The 16,457-nt window shown below is 44.2% G+C and overlaps 1 protein-coding gene across 2 annotated transcripts in view; it reads left to right on the forward strand.

The window, feature by feature from the left end:
* The first annotated feature begins 348 nt into the window (after positions 1–348).
* NT5DC1 (5'-nucleotidase domain containing 1) overlaps positions 349–16,457 on the forward strand; it is a 108,110-nt gene continuing 92,001 nt past the window's right edge. For both annotated transcript variants that reach the window (XM_087817568.1, XM_087817569.1), the window contains exons 1-5: positions 349–485; positions 6,555–6,646; positions 8,043–8,114; positions 10,224–10,330; positions 16,021–16,100. In XM_087817568.1, the coding sequence (XP_087673694.1) occupies positions 393–485; positions 6,555–6,646; positions 8,043–8,114; positions 10,224–10,330; positions 16,021–16,100 (444 nt within the window). In that variant the 5' untranslated portion in view covers positions 349–392. The remainder of the gene's footprint in view (positions 486–6,554; positions 6,647–8,042; positions 8,115–10,223; positions 10,331–16,020; positions 16,101–16,457) is intronic.

Below are 16,457 nucleotides of genomic sequence, written 5' to 3' on the forward strand. Positions count from 1 at the left end.
TTCCCTGGCGCCTTCAAAACGAAGGGGAGCCCCGGTTAACTTGGGGGGGCCAGGGCTGCGGGCCACCAGGGCCTCGGCGGCGCCGTCGGTACCTGCAGCAGCGGCGCAGCGCGGGTCACACCCCGCCTTCGGGCACCCCGGGGACCCGCCGGGCGCGGGGGAGGCCGGGAGCGCGAGGGGCGGGGAGAAGCGGGGCCGGGCGGCGCTCCGCGCGCGGGAAGCGCGAGAGGCCGCGGTGCAGCGCCGCGCGGCGTCCCGGGGGCGCACGCAGCCCCGCCCCGCCGCGCCCCGCCGCGCCCCGCCCCCGCGTCCCGCCGGGTCTGCCGGTCCGTCCCGCCGCTGCTGCGCCGGCCGGCGCGCGCCTCGCCCTCCCCGCGCGAGGCTGCGCAGCTATGGCTCAGCACTTCTCCCTGGCCGCCTGCGACGTGGTCGGCTTCGACCTGGACCACACTCTGTGTCGCTACAACCTGCCCGAGAGCGCCCCGGTGAGTGGCGCGGGGCGTCCGGGGCGCACGAGCGCAGCCTCCCGCGCGGCGGGGCTGGAGTTTCCCCCCGGCCGGGGCGGCGGCGGGCGCTGCCGGGGGCCTGCGGCGCCCGTGCGCGGGGCTCGCCTCCCACGGCCGGGCGGGGCGCGCTGTGCACCCCCGGGGCCCGTCCCGGGCGGTGGGCGCGCGCTGAGCGAGCCCCGCCGGACGGTCAAGTTTGAGAGAGGGTTACGGAAGGAAGGGGGAAGGAAGGACACATTATGCAAGACCGGGCGGGGGAAACGGTTCCTAGGGCAGGGGGAGGGCGGGGCCAGAGGAACTGGGGTGTCCCTTGCAGGTCCCAGGCCCTGGAACTTCTCTGCAAGTCATTTTGGGCGCCGGAGCGCGCCGCCGCAGCCACCTGGTTAAGGGCTTGTGTTTGCCTGGGCAGCATTTCTCCTTTTGCACGCCCACGCGACCACCTGTCAGTTTTTAAACACCGCAGTCAGGGAAAGATTGTGTGGTGTTGGAAGGAGCACAGCCGAAAAGTCATTGAGATATCTTAGCCTTAATTTTGCCTTATATCAAGGGAAGAAAATACCACTGAATGCCTGCTACATTCTCCATGCGCCTTGAATTAATCCTAACAAACTGCAAAGTTTGGGTCCTCACAGCGCTCTGGAAGAAGGGGAAAGTGGAGTATGTATGATTCCACATCTGTACCCTCAAATAAATTGTTCTCTCCGCACCCATTCCTTCCGTTTCACAAGAAAACAGTGTGAAAAATTAGCACATTTTTGCGTGTGTGTCAAAGATCTACACGTCTAAACAGAAAAATTAGCTATGAGCACAGTGTTTGAAAGCAAGGACTCTGCAGCCAGTCTGCTTAGCTTAGGGCAGCAGCTCCTCTGTTACTAGTTCTGTGACACTGGGGAAGTTACTTAACCTGTGTCTATTCTGTTCCTCATCTGTAAAATGGATTTACTTCAAAAGGGTGTTACAAGGATTAGACAGGCAATAGATAGTTAATGCTCAAAGCAGTGTCTGGCAGGTGGAAATGTTTGCTTTTATGCACCCAAAGTACTTTGAAGCCTCGCCATTTATGAGTAGAGCTCTAGCTATTGGTGCAGACATCCCTCAGGCTCCGCATTATGGTGAGGTCAGTGCCCCAATTAGCCATTCAGGTACCCAGTCAGAGATCAAAAAAGTGCCTGAATCACTCTTGTTTTCTACGCACAGATGCTGAACAAAAATATTGTACCTGTTCCTGCTATTATACTTCTCCGCTTTCTCACTGTACAGGTGTTCCTTACTCATTGAAAGTTAAGGCTTTTCTTTACTTCTTGATCCTTTGGCCACTGCTTCCTCAAGGTCTTTGATTCCTATTTTTTCTTCCCTCTGTGCCTTTAAATATTTTTTAATATGTTTTTATTGATTTCAGAGAGAGAAAGGGAGAGGGGGAGAGAGATAGAAACATCAATGGTGAGAATCATTGATCAGCTGCCTCCTACACACCCCCTACTGGGGATTGAGCCAGTAACCCGGGCGTGTGCCCGGACTGGGAATCAAACCTTGATCCCCTGGTTCATGGGTCCACTCTCAACCTCTTAGCCCTGCCGGCGGGGCCTCTGTGCCTTTAAAATCCCCTTTTGGTTCACGTTTTCTGCATCTCCTCTGTAGTCACCTTCATTTGGAAGAAATATTGTTAAAAACCACTGTCAATGTTAGAGCCAAACTTATGCATGTGTGAGCCTAAGATTTCAGAATACAAGATCATTGTAGACAAGGATTCTTTCCTGCAAGCCTCAAATATATGTGATGTTTAAAGGTTGAAAACTAACCTAGTGTGCTTTGGATCCTGTTTGGTTTAGAAATATTTTATTAAGTACCTGTAGTGTACTGAGCAGAGTAATAGATTCGGGGATACAAAGATAACATGCAGACCGTCAGGTGGATGGACTAAGTGCTGAAAGGTTACTTAGAGTCTCCTGTGGTGAGGGCAGTATTGCCTGGACCTTACAGCTGACTCTGTTACCTGTCCCTGGGGCCCTCCTCCCTCTATTACACTAACTTCTCGTATGTAAGATCTCATCTTAAATAGCATCCCCTTTGTGAAACCTTTCCCAGCCCCCTAAAGTTTGCCCTTCCTCCCCCATCCCACCTCCAGTTTCCCATAAAACCCTTAATTTCTCATGGCACTTACACACAGTATTAAATTTTCCTGTCTCCTTGGAATCTTCACCTAGAGCCTGGAACCATGACTCCTTGACATGGGTATGCCTGGCAGTTTATTGTGTGTTCTGTGTGCCTGGCAAATAGTGGGTTCAATGAACAATTGTGGAATGATTGAATAGATAATAGGTATTTTAATATCTGAATATGACATTCACAGCCACTATTCTAAAAGCATTCTGCTTCCATGAACTGGTTTGATCCTTACAACAGCCCTGGGAAGTAGATGCTATTTTCATCACAGTTGCTATTTGAAGATGAAGAAAACAAGGCACAAAAAGGACAAGTAGCTTATCCAGGGTCACCCAGGAAGGGGATGTGGCTTGCAGGTTTCTGACCTAACCGCCATACTTCATATGTGCTGCAAAACCCAGAGGAGAGGCCTAGAGTGAGTGATGCTTGAGCTGGGTCTTAACACAGCAGTGGGAGTTGGCAGGTGAGGAGGCAGAGAGAAGCACTTCAGGCAGAAGAACTAACAGCCAGGTCAAGGACCTCGAGGTGGGTGTCAAGCCTAAGGTGAGGGGTAGCAGGAGATACTGGAGAAGTCAGTGGCAGCTTCCTCATGGAAGGCTGTGAGTGCCTCTCACTTCAGTCTCATTAGCATTTAATAAGTGCAGGTGTGGTGCAGATACGACACTGTGTGTGTCACCTAGCCTGGGGGTTCAGGAAAGGCATCCTAGAGGTGGTGACACCTGTGCTCTCCTGGGGTTGCAGACTCAGAAGTGTACGGAGCCAGGCAGTTAACCTAAATGTGTGAGGGAAGAGTGGGGCCTGTGGCACCAGGAGAGTGCATGTTCTTTCTGTAGGTGCAGCCATGCCCAACTCCTGCCAGTGTTTGCTATGAGTAAAGGCTTAGTCCTTCTAGACTTAATTTTTTAAAGAAAAGTTAGAAATCCAAACTTGTATGAGAAGTCTCTGGATTTTTTTAATGTTAGGTCATTTTCAAGCAGCAGTATTTTGACAAAGAGCAATACAGGCTACCCAGTTAAATTTGAATTTCAAATAACAAAAACATTTTTAGTATACATATATTCCAAGTATTGCATGGGATATGCTTATATTAAAAATTATTTGTTGTTTATCTGAAAATCAAATTTAGCTAGGTATTTTATATTCTCTCTGGCAACTTGAGTTAGGAACCAAGCATAATTTGTGCTCTGCCTGTGGCCCATAGGGCACCACTTGACAGCTGCTATGGAGTGTGCATTATTAGTCAGGTGACACTGTGAAGGAGCCAGTGGCAGCTAAGCCCGGGAGAGGAAGGAGGCTGGTCATGGAGGTCCTGTGCCATGGCAGCTTTTCGGGAGACTCAGCATAACTTAAGAAAAAGCTCCAAGAACTGAGGCCCTGGGACTAGAAGAGGAGTTTCAAAGGCACTGAGTCCCCTGCCTTTCTCAGCACCAGTGTCCTCTGCCTCTCCTTGCACATTGACCCCATTCTCTCCTGTTACATAAGTGTCTCCCTCAAGAGGGAAGGAACACAGCTGTGGATGCCTGTGTTGACAGCCTACTAGAAAGGGCTCCTTTGTCTCAGGAAGGAACCTGACCCCACAGGAATCATTAATCAGTATTGCCAGGGGGGTGAGAAATGTCCAAAACTGAATAAAGTGCCTTGACCAGAGGTAAATCTAATAGTGTGCAGTAACCGTCAATAGCTTGAAACTGTCCAAGGTGGGAGTATGTATACCATGAAAATGGGCAAATGTTACAAGTCAGGGCCTTTTTTTTAAACCAGCACGTGACTGATGATAATACTTGCTTAAATTGAATTTACTTGTATGCCCGGCACAGCTCTAAGCTCTTTACATGTGTTAATCCCATGGCACTGGTTTCTTGCAGGCAGGATCATTTGTGTGTGTTTTATTGTCCCTCTAATGTTTTACTTCAGAGTGACTCAGTGCATTTTCATTGATTTCTTTGGAATGATTGAGTAAAAAGTGTATATAACATATAAATCAGTAGTTTTCAGTCATCTCTGGGCTTCAGGAATCCTGTAGGTGCCCCATCTGGGCCCCACACTGTCTTATAGGCTTGGAATTTCTGGGTGGTTTTATTTTATTTTATTTTAAATATATCTTTTTATTGATTTCAGAGAGAGGGAGAGAGAGATAGAAACATCAGTGGTGAGAGAGTCATTGATCAGCTGCCTCCTGCACGCCCCACACTGGGGATCGAGCCCGCAACCAGGGCATGTGCCCCGACCGAGAATAGAACCTCCATTTCCTGGGTGATAGGTCATGCTCAACCGCTGAGCCACGCCCGGCCAGGCCCTGGGTGGTTTTAAGAGCCATCACCTGTAGTTCTGACTCACCAGCAAGGTTGAGAACTGTTGATGCATAGTGTTGACATACTGTGGGTCTTTTTACAATGGGCCTGGGTCAGAGTCACATTGCAATACGTGGGAGTGCATTTATAGTACCGCTTATTAGCTTTACAACACAGAACAGCTGTATTTGACGAGGAGCCTTTGCTTTCTCCCCACTCGTTTGCTGGCACTCATACTTAGCCCCTACTCCTGTTGACCTGTCCCCTCCCCTCTGGATTCACCCAGCTAAGGGCTGCTCTTGTAGGTGTCAGTGTAAACATCACCCCCTCAGGGAGGCCTACTCCCACGCCTTTGCCAGGTCTATACAGGCTTACCCCTTGTGCCAGCCGTGCTGTCTAAACCTGTCTTGGCTTAACATCTGAAGAAGAAGGGTCAGGTTGCTCAGTGTGGCCTCTTACACACTGCCAAGTCTGACCCCAGACCGCAGTCCTGCCTAGGGGTTCAAGTGTATGTGATGCTGGCCTTTAAAAACACAACAAAACATAGCATATTTCACTCAAAAAGCTGGGATTTTATTGTTGAGAAATCAAATCTGTCAACAATCGGCAAAGCATTTATCTTTGTGCCTGCTTCCAGAGGCTTCCATTGTCCTTTTTCCTCAGTTTTTCTTATGGTGGAAAAGTAAGAGCTATTTCCTGTACCTGATAGAGGCTGCACGATTCCTCCTTCTAATCGCCTGCTTGGTGCCCATGTATAGTTCTCTTTGAGACTCCTCTGTGTCAAATTATTAAACTGAAACAATTAAGGAACTAGTTTGATGTCCTATCTTCAAGGGAAAACAATCCATGGATTGGGGGAGTGCAGTGCCTCACCAGCAGTGGACCACTCTCCCGGAAGGATCTGGGGCAAGAGCGAGTGTTAGGGAGCATTAGAGGAGACAACACCGAAACACAACGTGGTTGGCTAGGAGGCCAGGGATTTCCTCATAAGGCTGGCAGGTGCTGTTTCATGCGGTAAGGCAAGCTAAACCTGAGTTGGAGGATTGTGATTGGTGTAAGCTAGGTTACCTTGGCAGGTGTTCCCCGTAGGTGCAGGCTGACTTAGCTTTAAGATTTGTGACGCGGACTGGGCCACTGGGGTGGCCTCCATTTAGTGGGCTCCGATAAACGCATTAACTTTATCACCTGAGGTGGGGCATTTTAGCAAGGATGGACCAAGGACAGTTGTAGTGATAAAATGGTGAATATATTTACCTTCTTGGTCATTTGTTAAATAAGTTTACAAAGCTTTGCCAAGTCTTAATGATCTCCAACCCATTAGAACTCGGGAGAAAGATAAGTAATTATCTTGGTTATTTAATTGTATACTGATGATGGTATAATTTTGGAGTATTAAAGAAAACACTACAGGTACTGGGATTTGCAGGGGTGGTTAAATTGCTTGTGAAAGGTGTTAAACTGAAGAGCTTTATAATTGCAGATCTCCCCCCCCACACACACCTGCCCTGTGAGTGATTCCATCAGGTCTTCAGGTCTGCGAAATTAAGAGCGAATTTTATATTTAATCTCTCCTTTTTCTTTCCCTTATCTACAGCTCATTTATAATAGCTTTGCTCAGTTTCTGGTGAAGGAGAAAGGATATGACAAGGAATTGCTCACTGTGACTCCAGAGGACTGGGATTTCTGGTAGGCTCGTGTTTTTAAGGTTCCCGTGTTCCTTCTGATCTCTGGTTGTGGCTGATAGAATCGTATGCTTCCTCCTGTGGAGACAGAAAGTGAAATGTGCAATTGCGTCAAAGGACAAAATGCCTTCTCTACTAAAAAGCTTTATGTTTCATGAATTAAAGTCCTTTCTACTTTAAATTTAGACTTAAATATGAAACAGGCTAAGAGGTATGTGACTAATTTAAACACTTTCACATGGTTAAGTTTGTCGTTATTAAGAGTTTCGGAGGTTATAAGAACCATCTCTAAAATGTACATCTCTCACAAAGTTTTGTTTTGCTAAGTAATCCTAAAACACATGAAAAATACATGCAGGAATAATTCTAGAGCAACGATGTTCATCTAGTATGCATTCCTCCAGTGTTTGGTTAGCCCTGTTTTATTTAATCCCTTTTGTAAAAGGAAGACACAGAAACATTTTACTATGTGAAACTGCTGACTCTGGAAATTTTACTGTGGACCAAAGTATATAAGGTTTCTAAAGTACCCTGTCAATTTTTAATTCTCACGGTAGTTGGTGGCCACTGTACCTTCTTGCTTTTATTATTTATTAATAATGGAATCTGTACCCACTTTTCTCCCCAAATCCCACAGGTCTTTTAGAGTGAAGAGCCTAAAACTTAATATTTGACTTTTTTTCAGTTGTTTTCAATAATATACCTTACCCAGAGGGCTAGTTTTATAACCTCACCTAAATTGAGGCAAATTCTAAAGAGTAAGAAAAGACTCTGGCTAAGATCTTAACTTGCAGAATATGAATATGTGCATGCATGTGTGTGTGTGTTATTTAATGGAAAACATTTTCACTTTTTTAAAATCATCACCTTAGGATATGTTTTTTATTTATTTTTCTTAGAGAAGAAGGGAGAGAGAAAGAGTAACATCGATGTGCGAGAGAAACAGCTATTGGTTGCCTCCAGTACGTACCCCAACCGGGGATCCAGCTTGCAACCTAGGCATGTGCCTTGTCTGGAAAGCGAATGCGCAGCCTTTTGGTGTACAGAACGATGCTCAGAAAAGCTGAGCCACCCAGCGGGGCAACATTTTCACTTTTAAACAGAGATACGCAATGATGTTCATTTTTGGTTCTCTTTGAGTTTTGTATTTCTCTTTTTAAAAGCTTGAGGGTTTAGAAAGTAAATGTGCTGTCCTTTGCTCACATAACAGTTTTCCTTATATACTTGCTCTGTGGATGATATTTAATTTTAAAATTCTTGGATATTCTTAACTGTTTAACATATCATTCACCTGGGTGAGAAAATGCCTTTTCCGCATTGTGACTCTGAAAATATAGATTATTATTTCTTGAGTTAGGTAAATACATGAATTGATTGGTAATCAGACATTTCTATTTTAGTTGCAAGGGCTTGGCATTGGATCTGGAAGATGGGAACTTCGTAAAACTTGCAGATAACGGCACTGTCCTCAGGTAATAAAATCTGATTGTGAAGTCAAAACTTTACTCTTTTCAGGATACTTTTTTACTCTATAGCATTTTATTGTTAGGGCATGGTTAAAGAAGTTTATCATTTTAATCAATCAGATGACAGATTATCTATGTGCCTGCATGTCTTTGTATGAATCATTTTGAGCCATTTAAATACAAATCTTAAGCATTAGACTTAAACATCCAGCTTTAAATTTAGCTCATCAGAAACATTTGCAGAAAATATGGTAGTTAATAACTTGTTTCACGTCATTGGCCACCCCTACTGCAACGGAGCCTTGGAATTACATCATTTTAGGTGGGTATATAGATACCTGGAATAAAATCAGAATTCTTTTTATTAAGGTGGAAGTAGAAAATGAATGTTGCATAGGGGTTGGTGGTCCATGCACACTGCTCTTTCTTCTTCCATTTATCCAAATTTGCCCCCATCATGCAGAATTCATGTGGTGTCCCAGTTCCTTCTGGAAGCTTTGTTAGACTGTTCGAATCCTTATCAATCTCTCCTGCACTCTGTGCTGACTCCCTTTCCTTCCTTCTCAGGGTGAGTGCAACCCTTTGGGCGTTGGTAAAAGTAGGGCAAGCAGCTGGGAAGCAGCTGCTCTCACTGCTCCGGGTCTTACAGAGGGCATCACAGAGTGCGCGTCTGTCTTTCCCCCAGTACTGACAGTACAGGCAAGTCCACGTGGCCTCGCAGCTGTGCGATTTATTATTTATACGAAGGGTCCAAGGAGAGGGCGCTCCGAGCAGAATGCTTCTTACACATACTCCCCCTTTTCCTACATCATTCTTTTTGCACAGTACAATTTCATGTTCTCCCTCAGACCTTCCTCTAAGGCACCGCCAGCTACAGTTGTTGGCGTGGCCCCAGGATTGTTTTGTTACTCATTTGCATGCTTTTCCTGGGCAAGAAGAGATAGAATGTATGTATGCGTGTGTATACATACACAGTGCAGCTTTAACTGCGACCTCTAACTCTACTATCATTTTGTTGCAATACACTTGTCTGCCTTAAATCCCCAGTTGAAGAATGGCAAGCATTCTGTGGTTTTGCTTCTTTCTTTCATTGTTATATCCAGTTCATCTCCCCTCCCAACACCCCTCCTGCAATGTCTGACCCTCTCCATTCATATTCTAGCCGCCCTGCAGTTTCTCCTGATTTAAGCTTATCTCCTTGATGCCTGCTTTCATCAAATACAGTAGCTTCCTTATCTGATCATATTTCCCACTCAGGATCCCTCCATCTCTGTGTATCACTTTCTAAAACGTTAATCCCTTTGTAAAAAGGAACCTGTTTGTGATTTTCTTCCTCCATTTCTTTTTCCCTTAATTTTGCTTTGCTACCATAATATAACACCAAGAGAAGAATAATGATACTCTCTAGCATTATCATTTCTCATAATAAACTACATAAAATATCAGCTCTTTCTCTATAGGCTAAGAGTCCTTAATCAGAACCAACTGATGCAAGAGCAGTATTGTGAGCACAGAAAATAGCTACATCCTTGCCTTGCTGTCCCAAGTTTTGTCCCATTCATCTCTCTGTCATCCATTGTGTTTTTAGCTACATTATGTCCTTGAATGGGCAGGATGCTCGCCCATCTTCACAGTCTCCTGTGCCCACAAGCTGGCCATCCCCAGGTGCTAGGTGCCTCCTACCTCTCCTGCGGACCTGGTACAGCTCACAAGCTAGCTCTCCTACCTGTTGCTCTTTCTCCTGCTCCCAGACCCAATCCACATCATGTTTTTTCATTGTTCCAGTTAGGTTCATCTTCACAGTTACATGACAACTTCCTAGGAAAGGTAATGTCATATTCCTTTCAGAGAGATTATAGTTTATAGTTTCTACATTATAGATCCACATTGTGGACCTCAGAGGGGGCTGCTCCTGACCACTTGCTAGTTCTTTGATAAATGAAGAGCTAGAGCTGTCAAGAGAAATGCCTTATAGATTCCTAAATGGGGAAGTCATCCAACTGAAAACAAAGAGAACTTTCATTAATTTTAGAGGGGATTCACGATAGCAAGTTTGGAGGAAGGGGCATTCAAGGGGGCCGTTGATGAGCAGTGTGCCTCATCTCCCAAAACCAGGGCAAGCCATGGCACCAAGATGATGGCTCCCGAGGAGATGGCCAAGGAGTATGGCAGGAAGGAGTGGAAGTACTTCATGTCCGACACTGGAATGGCTTTCCGATCAGGTATGACTCACGTGAGCAGCACTGCCAGTCCCTCCCCTTTTATTTTGGACCCTGAACCCTCTACATGAGGACACGAAGGCCTTTCTTGCATCCTGTGGGCACGATACACAAGGGAGCAGCTGTGGTTTTATAGGGATAGGATGTATTTTTCTTCCACGTGTGTCTGATTTCTCTTTGGCAGTTGGTTCTATGTTAATTAAGGTTTTGTTGACACTCCTTTCCTAGCACTTGTTCTTGAAGAAAAAGTCTAGCACTTAGGAGTAATATATCCCTTAGTCGTCTGTATTTTTATCAGCCCTTTGTTAAGGGCTCAGTCCTTACTTTTATTTCTCTATCTCCATTTCTCTCTAAATTATATTACCCGCCTCTCCTGTTTTCTATAATTTTCCTCCTTTCTGCCAGTTCTAGTATCTTTTCCTTTAATCTTTTCTTTATTTTAAGTGATTTTACCCACTTTTTTCTAGTCTTAAAGAGCTTTACCATGGGTACACGTGAAACAATTTTTCAGAAATTATTTACGGACATAGATGTGCATACAGTAATAGGGAATGATTAAAACATTTGTTATAAACAGACCTTATTAAAAGTCATAATTGTTAGTTTTTCACTTTTTCAAATTATTTTTGCCATTTTCTCCCACACTACAGTTTTGAAATGCATCTGTTCTTCTTTAGAAAATGTAATAACCTGAAAATAGTCAGTTACTCCTTGTCACAGTTGCGTTTCCTTTGTTTGTTACATCTGCTTTCTTTTGAGAGTTTTGTTTTGTTTTTGTAGAGAGGTGAAAATGTCAGGAAGTATGAGTACTCTTGACAACATAAGTTGGTAGGAAACACCGAGACCTCGCATTGGGGTTAGACGCTGAATGCTTTCACACATGCCAGCTCAGAATAAGTGGCAGAAGCTAAATGGGTAATGGCCTTTTAGTCAAGTGAGGACAGAGAACTGTTGTCTCTCCAGGTGGAGGTGGTTGTAAATAACCCAGAGAAGCAAGGCACACAGCTAAGTCTCTCAGAAACGGAGTGTTTTGAAGAATAAAGTATCCCCCAGCCACGGAAAGAATGTTCACCCAGGCTGACCAGCTGTTTTTTCACTGCTCCCCTCTTCTCCAGTGGGAATCAACAGCTTCCCTCTGGTCCCTGACTTACCCAGGAGCCTCTGAGGATGGCCTTGAAGGTTATCTACTCTTTTTTTTCTTTTTTTTAATATCTTTATGGATTTCAGAGGAAGGAGAGGGAGAGAGAGAGACAGAAACATCAATGATGAGAGAGTCATTGATCTGCTGCAGCCCACAACCCAGGCATGTGCCCTGACCGGGAATCGAACCCCGATCGCCTGGATTCCAGGTCGACGCTCAACTGCTGAGCCACGCCCAGCTGGGCAAGGTTATCTACTCTTATTTGGGTTGGTTAGGGAAGGGGGGTGGGTGCAGGATGGAGGGCGTCAATGGGGGGAAGGGGGAGCATCTGTAATACTTTCAACAATAAAGATAAATTTTTAAAAAGATAATACTTATTTTTTTAATGTAGAGATGTATAAAAGAAGAAAATGAAGGCCCGTGATTCTACAACCCAGTTAAACTTTGTTTACAATAAAAAAAAATAATAATAATGTGAGCATATGGTTAGGAAATTTAAATATTATAGAAGGGAATAAAATGAAGAAAAATTATGTCCAACCCATCTCCCAAAATTCCCTTTTCCCAAAGCTTATTTTTTTAAATTATACAAAAGGGATCATATACTTTCTGTACTTTGCCCTTTGTAACTTATATCTTAATGATCCTGTCACATTAGCACACACACTGATGTACCTCATTCTTTTACATGCTGGCGTGCTCTGCCATCCAGCATCTATATCACGATTTATTTTATCAGTTCCCTTGTGGACATTTACATTGTGTCTAGTGTTTGGCCATTACAGACAAGCCTGCAGTGACATTTTCATATACGTACATTTTTCACTTTTGTAAATATATCCAGGGCGAACTAGAAGTACAGATGCTCTAAGGATATGCATGTCTAAAATGTTGATTAATATGGCCAACAGGGCCTTTATTTTCAGGAATTCCAGTTGATTCTTTACACGCTGTTTTCTTGTACATTGAATGTATTTACCCCCCGAGTTAAAAAGAGAGTTGTGAAATGAATTCCCTACCAGTACATTTAGAGCATTTCAGGCACTAATGTTTTTATAATCCCTTTAGAGGATGTTGACTTGGCGTAAGTATGATTTTCCTTACCATCCGATTAATGGAGAGCAAGTTCTTTTGAGCTTTAATCCCCCAAACTGGTAGATTATGCAGTAACAGCTTGGCATAGTGGAAACCGAAGGGACTTGGAGCCAGTCCTGGATCCAACTGACTCTTTTACTTGCTGGATAAAAAATCCTGGTCAGTTACTAAGCCACACTTAGTCTAGCTGTCCTCATTTTTAAATGGAGATAATGTCACTCATCTGCAGAAGTGAGACTTATGCTAACATAAATTGTTCTCTTCCCCTCAGTGGGTTCATTCATGTGCCTTTGTTTTATCACTAAGGGTATGTAGTTTGGGAAGGGAATCATGTTGGCAGTGGATTCTTGGGAAATAGTTTTTCTCTGTGCAGAACTTAATGATTAAGGGACTTGGTCTTGATTCAGAGGCTTGTTTTATTGAACTGAGCTCACCAATCACTTCATTCCCAATGAGCCCTCTGCTCTGTAAGCAGGTGGAGGGTCAGTGCCTCCATGCAGTATAGTCTCAGAGTTTCCGTGTTGGGAGAAGCATTGACGACAGCCTGGCCCAGTTAATAGGTCAAGGCTGAATAAGCCTCACTGTGTCCACACAGTGGTCAGCCCATGTTTGACAGTTGAGTGACGTCAGTCCCTTGCCTTGTGGGTGGGAGTCACTGAGCCCATCTCATTAAACTCCTGAGTTATTTGATTAGACCCTAATCAAGGCATCAGTATTCAACTCTTAAACTGAATTTTATCTATTAATACCCACAAAGGGAGGGAAAGGAGAGGGAAAAACGAAGGGTATATAACTGGCAATGATGCTCTAAGTATACACAGGTTTATGGATATCCCACAGTGCTTAGGACAGCTAGCCATCGGGATCAGGCAGGTCACTCTAGTGTTGAAGGCAAGAGATAAGATAATGTACAGGGTAATGAACTGTGCTCACTGTCTTGGGCCCGGGGAGCCCTGGAATATGGTGTGGTATAGAATAGCAGAGCGTGGACAGAAATGTATGTGGGATATCAGCTTTGCTTTCCTCCAGATTTCTAGCAAAGCCATTCCTTACCTTTCTTAAGAATGAAAAATAGTCAGAGATGTTCCCCCTAATAATTTCAGCTTCGAAAGAGTTAAAAACAGGAAGACTCGCCCTGCCGGGCGTGGCTCAGCAGTTGAGCGTTGACCTGGGATCCAGGCAATCGGGGTTTGATTCAGGGCACATGCCCAGGTTGTGGGCTCAATCAGTGACTCTCTCATCATTGATGTTTTTGTCTCTCTCCCTCGCCTTTCCTCTCTCTGAAATCAATAAAGATATATTTTTTTAAAAAAACCAGGAAGACTAGCCCAGCCAGTGTGGCTCAGTGGTTGAGCATCAACATGTGATCCAGGAGATTGAGGTTCGGTTCCTGGGTTGCGGGCTCAATCCCTGGCAGGAGGCATGCAGGAGGCAGCCGATCAATGGCTCTCTCATCATTGATGCTTCTATCTCTCTCCCTCTCCCTTCCTCTCTCTGAAATCAATAAAAACATGTTTTTTTAAAAAACATAAAAACAAACAAAAAACAGGAAGACTATGCCAACCAAAATATTTTTAACTGAAGGAAAGAACACAAGCCAACCCAGCCGATTTATGAATTAACAGAACTTTGACTTTATCTTTTTATCTTTTTTTTTTTAATCCTACCAAAGGACATGTATAGAGAGAGGAGAGAGAGAGGGAAAGAGAGAAACATCAATTGGTTGCCTTCCATATGTGCCCCAGCTGGGAATCAAACTATCAACCTTTCGGGCCACAGGATGACACTCAGCCAACTGGTCACTTCAGCCAGACTGACTTCATACATTCTTAATAATCTAGGAGAAGTGAAGAGCATTAATGACATTTAAAGGGATAGGATTTTCTTTTAATTTACATGTGACACTCCATCATTCCAAAATTATCCATTCTATTGTTATCCGTTCACTCATTCATTCAGCAAACATTTTTTGAGTTCCTTCCGTATGATGGACATTGCTTAGTGGACACTAAGGAACAAGGTACCTGTGTTCCATAATCTCATACATAGCTTATGAATGGGAGGAAGGGGGACTCAAAATCAGGCAATTATAATATGTGAACAAGAGTAGTAATCACCAGCCCGGCAGGTGTGCCTCAGTGGTTGAGCGTCGAACGATGAACAAAGAGGTCACCGTTCGATTCCTGGTCAGGGCACATGCCCGGGTTGCAGTCTCCATCCCCAGTAGGGGGTGTGCAGGAGGCAGCCAACCAATGTTTCTCTCTCATCAGTGTTTCTATCGCTCTGTCCCTCTCCCTTCCTCTCTCTGAAATAAATTAAAAAAACATATTAAGGGAAAAAAAGAGTAGTAACTACCATTTGAAAAGCACTTCCTTACATTAAACTAAAATCTGGCTCCACCTACAGGTTCTGTTTTATTCCTCTTTGTACCCCGTTCTCTAGAGGACTCATTGAGGTTGAGTTCCCCCAAAGCAGAGTGGTTACTCCTGATCCCAATATGTGAGGGTGAGACAGTGGGGAGGGCAAGACGTGGAAGGAAAGAGTAATGGGGCCTGGATCCTACCGTGACTCCTGAGGAGCAGCCTCCCGACATTGTGAATCCAGGAGACAGGAGGCTGGCTTCTGACCCTGTTGGTTCAGGCTTGACACTTGGGCCACATGAGCTCCAGAGGCTTCCAGAGAACGAATGGCACAGGTGTGCGTGGATGGGATGACACTATTCAGCACAGCTGTGGCTGGGATTGGAGGTAGGCCAAGGGGATATGACATGGGTCTTCAAAAGTGTCTGCCCAGGGACAGCAGATTCAAAAGTGACATCTGTGCCAAGGCAGAGCCCAAGTTGAATTCTCCATAGGGCCACGTAGGATAAACCAAATCCCTCTTCTCCCTGAGATCCTAGAGTGTGCCTGTCCTGTACTCCTGAGTTTTTCTAAGATAAGCACACCGTGTGCTCATGTGACATTTTTTTAATTCTTCTCATCACCCTGGTTGTTCTCACATTGTACTGAAATTGCATAAAAAGTGAATGTGGTACTCTAGGTGGGCTAACCAACAAAGATATAGAAAGGCACTATTTATATAGAGTAGCTCTTCATGGCACTCCAGTGGTAGCATGTTTGTTTTGAAATTCAGTGACATTAATAGCATAAACAGTGGCTCCTTCATAATCCATTTTATATTTGGGGTACAGCCTATTTTTGGCTTAAAAATATAACTTAAATATTTTTAAATAAAATGCTCAATTTATGCACATCATATTTTAACATTTTTGTAGCACCCTAGTAGCTTAAACCTTTGAAAGACGATGATAACCTGTAATGGAGCCATTTTGAATTGAAATGGAGGCTCCTTTAAATTAACTATACCAGAATCTTATGTCTCTTTAGCCAAATTTCTGTATATGCCACATATATGAAGCATTAATTTGATCCCAGTTTAAAATTTTGTTCTTTTTCAGGAAAATATTATTTTTATGATAATTACTTCGACCTGCCAGGAGCTCTTCTGTGTGCCAGAGTGGTGGACTCTTTAACAAAGGTGAAAACTTTTATTCATTTTTTAAGAAAACTGTGATTGATATACATATTTAGTCATAAATCAGAGGACTTAATTATAGTTTATGTCTTTTGAGTGGAGATTTTACTCAATTTCCTCTTTGAGGTTTCAGAGGTGACTAAGGAAAAAAACAAAACAGAATTTGGCCAAAATGTTTTTGGAAAATTAAATAAGCAGTGACCATTTTTCCCCCGAGGGATGATAAACCTATTCTCCAGCAGGGGGTGCAAAAGTCTAGAAAAAAATACAGAACTTGGCATCTGTATAAATTCTTAACAGGGCAGGCTATTGTGGGTAGTCCCACCCCAAGCATATAACTTTTTTAGTAAAAGGTTTACC

The sequence above is a fragment of the Miniopterus natalensis genome, chromosome 5, assembly GCF_054644295.1.
Source record: "Miniopterus natalensis isolate mMinNat1 chromosome 5, mMinNat1.hap1, whole genome shotgun sequence".
Taxonomy (NCBI): Eukaryota; Metazoa; Chordata; class Mammalia; order Chiroptera; family Miniopteridae; genus Miniopterus; species Miniopterus natalensis.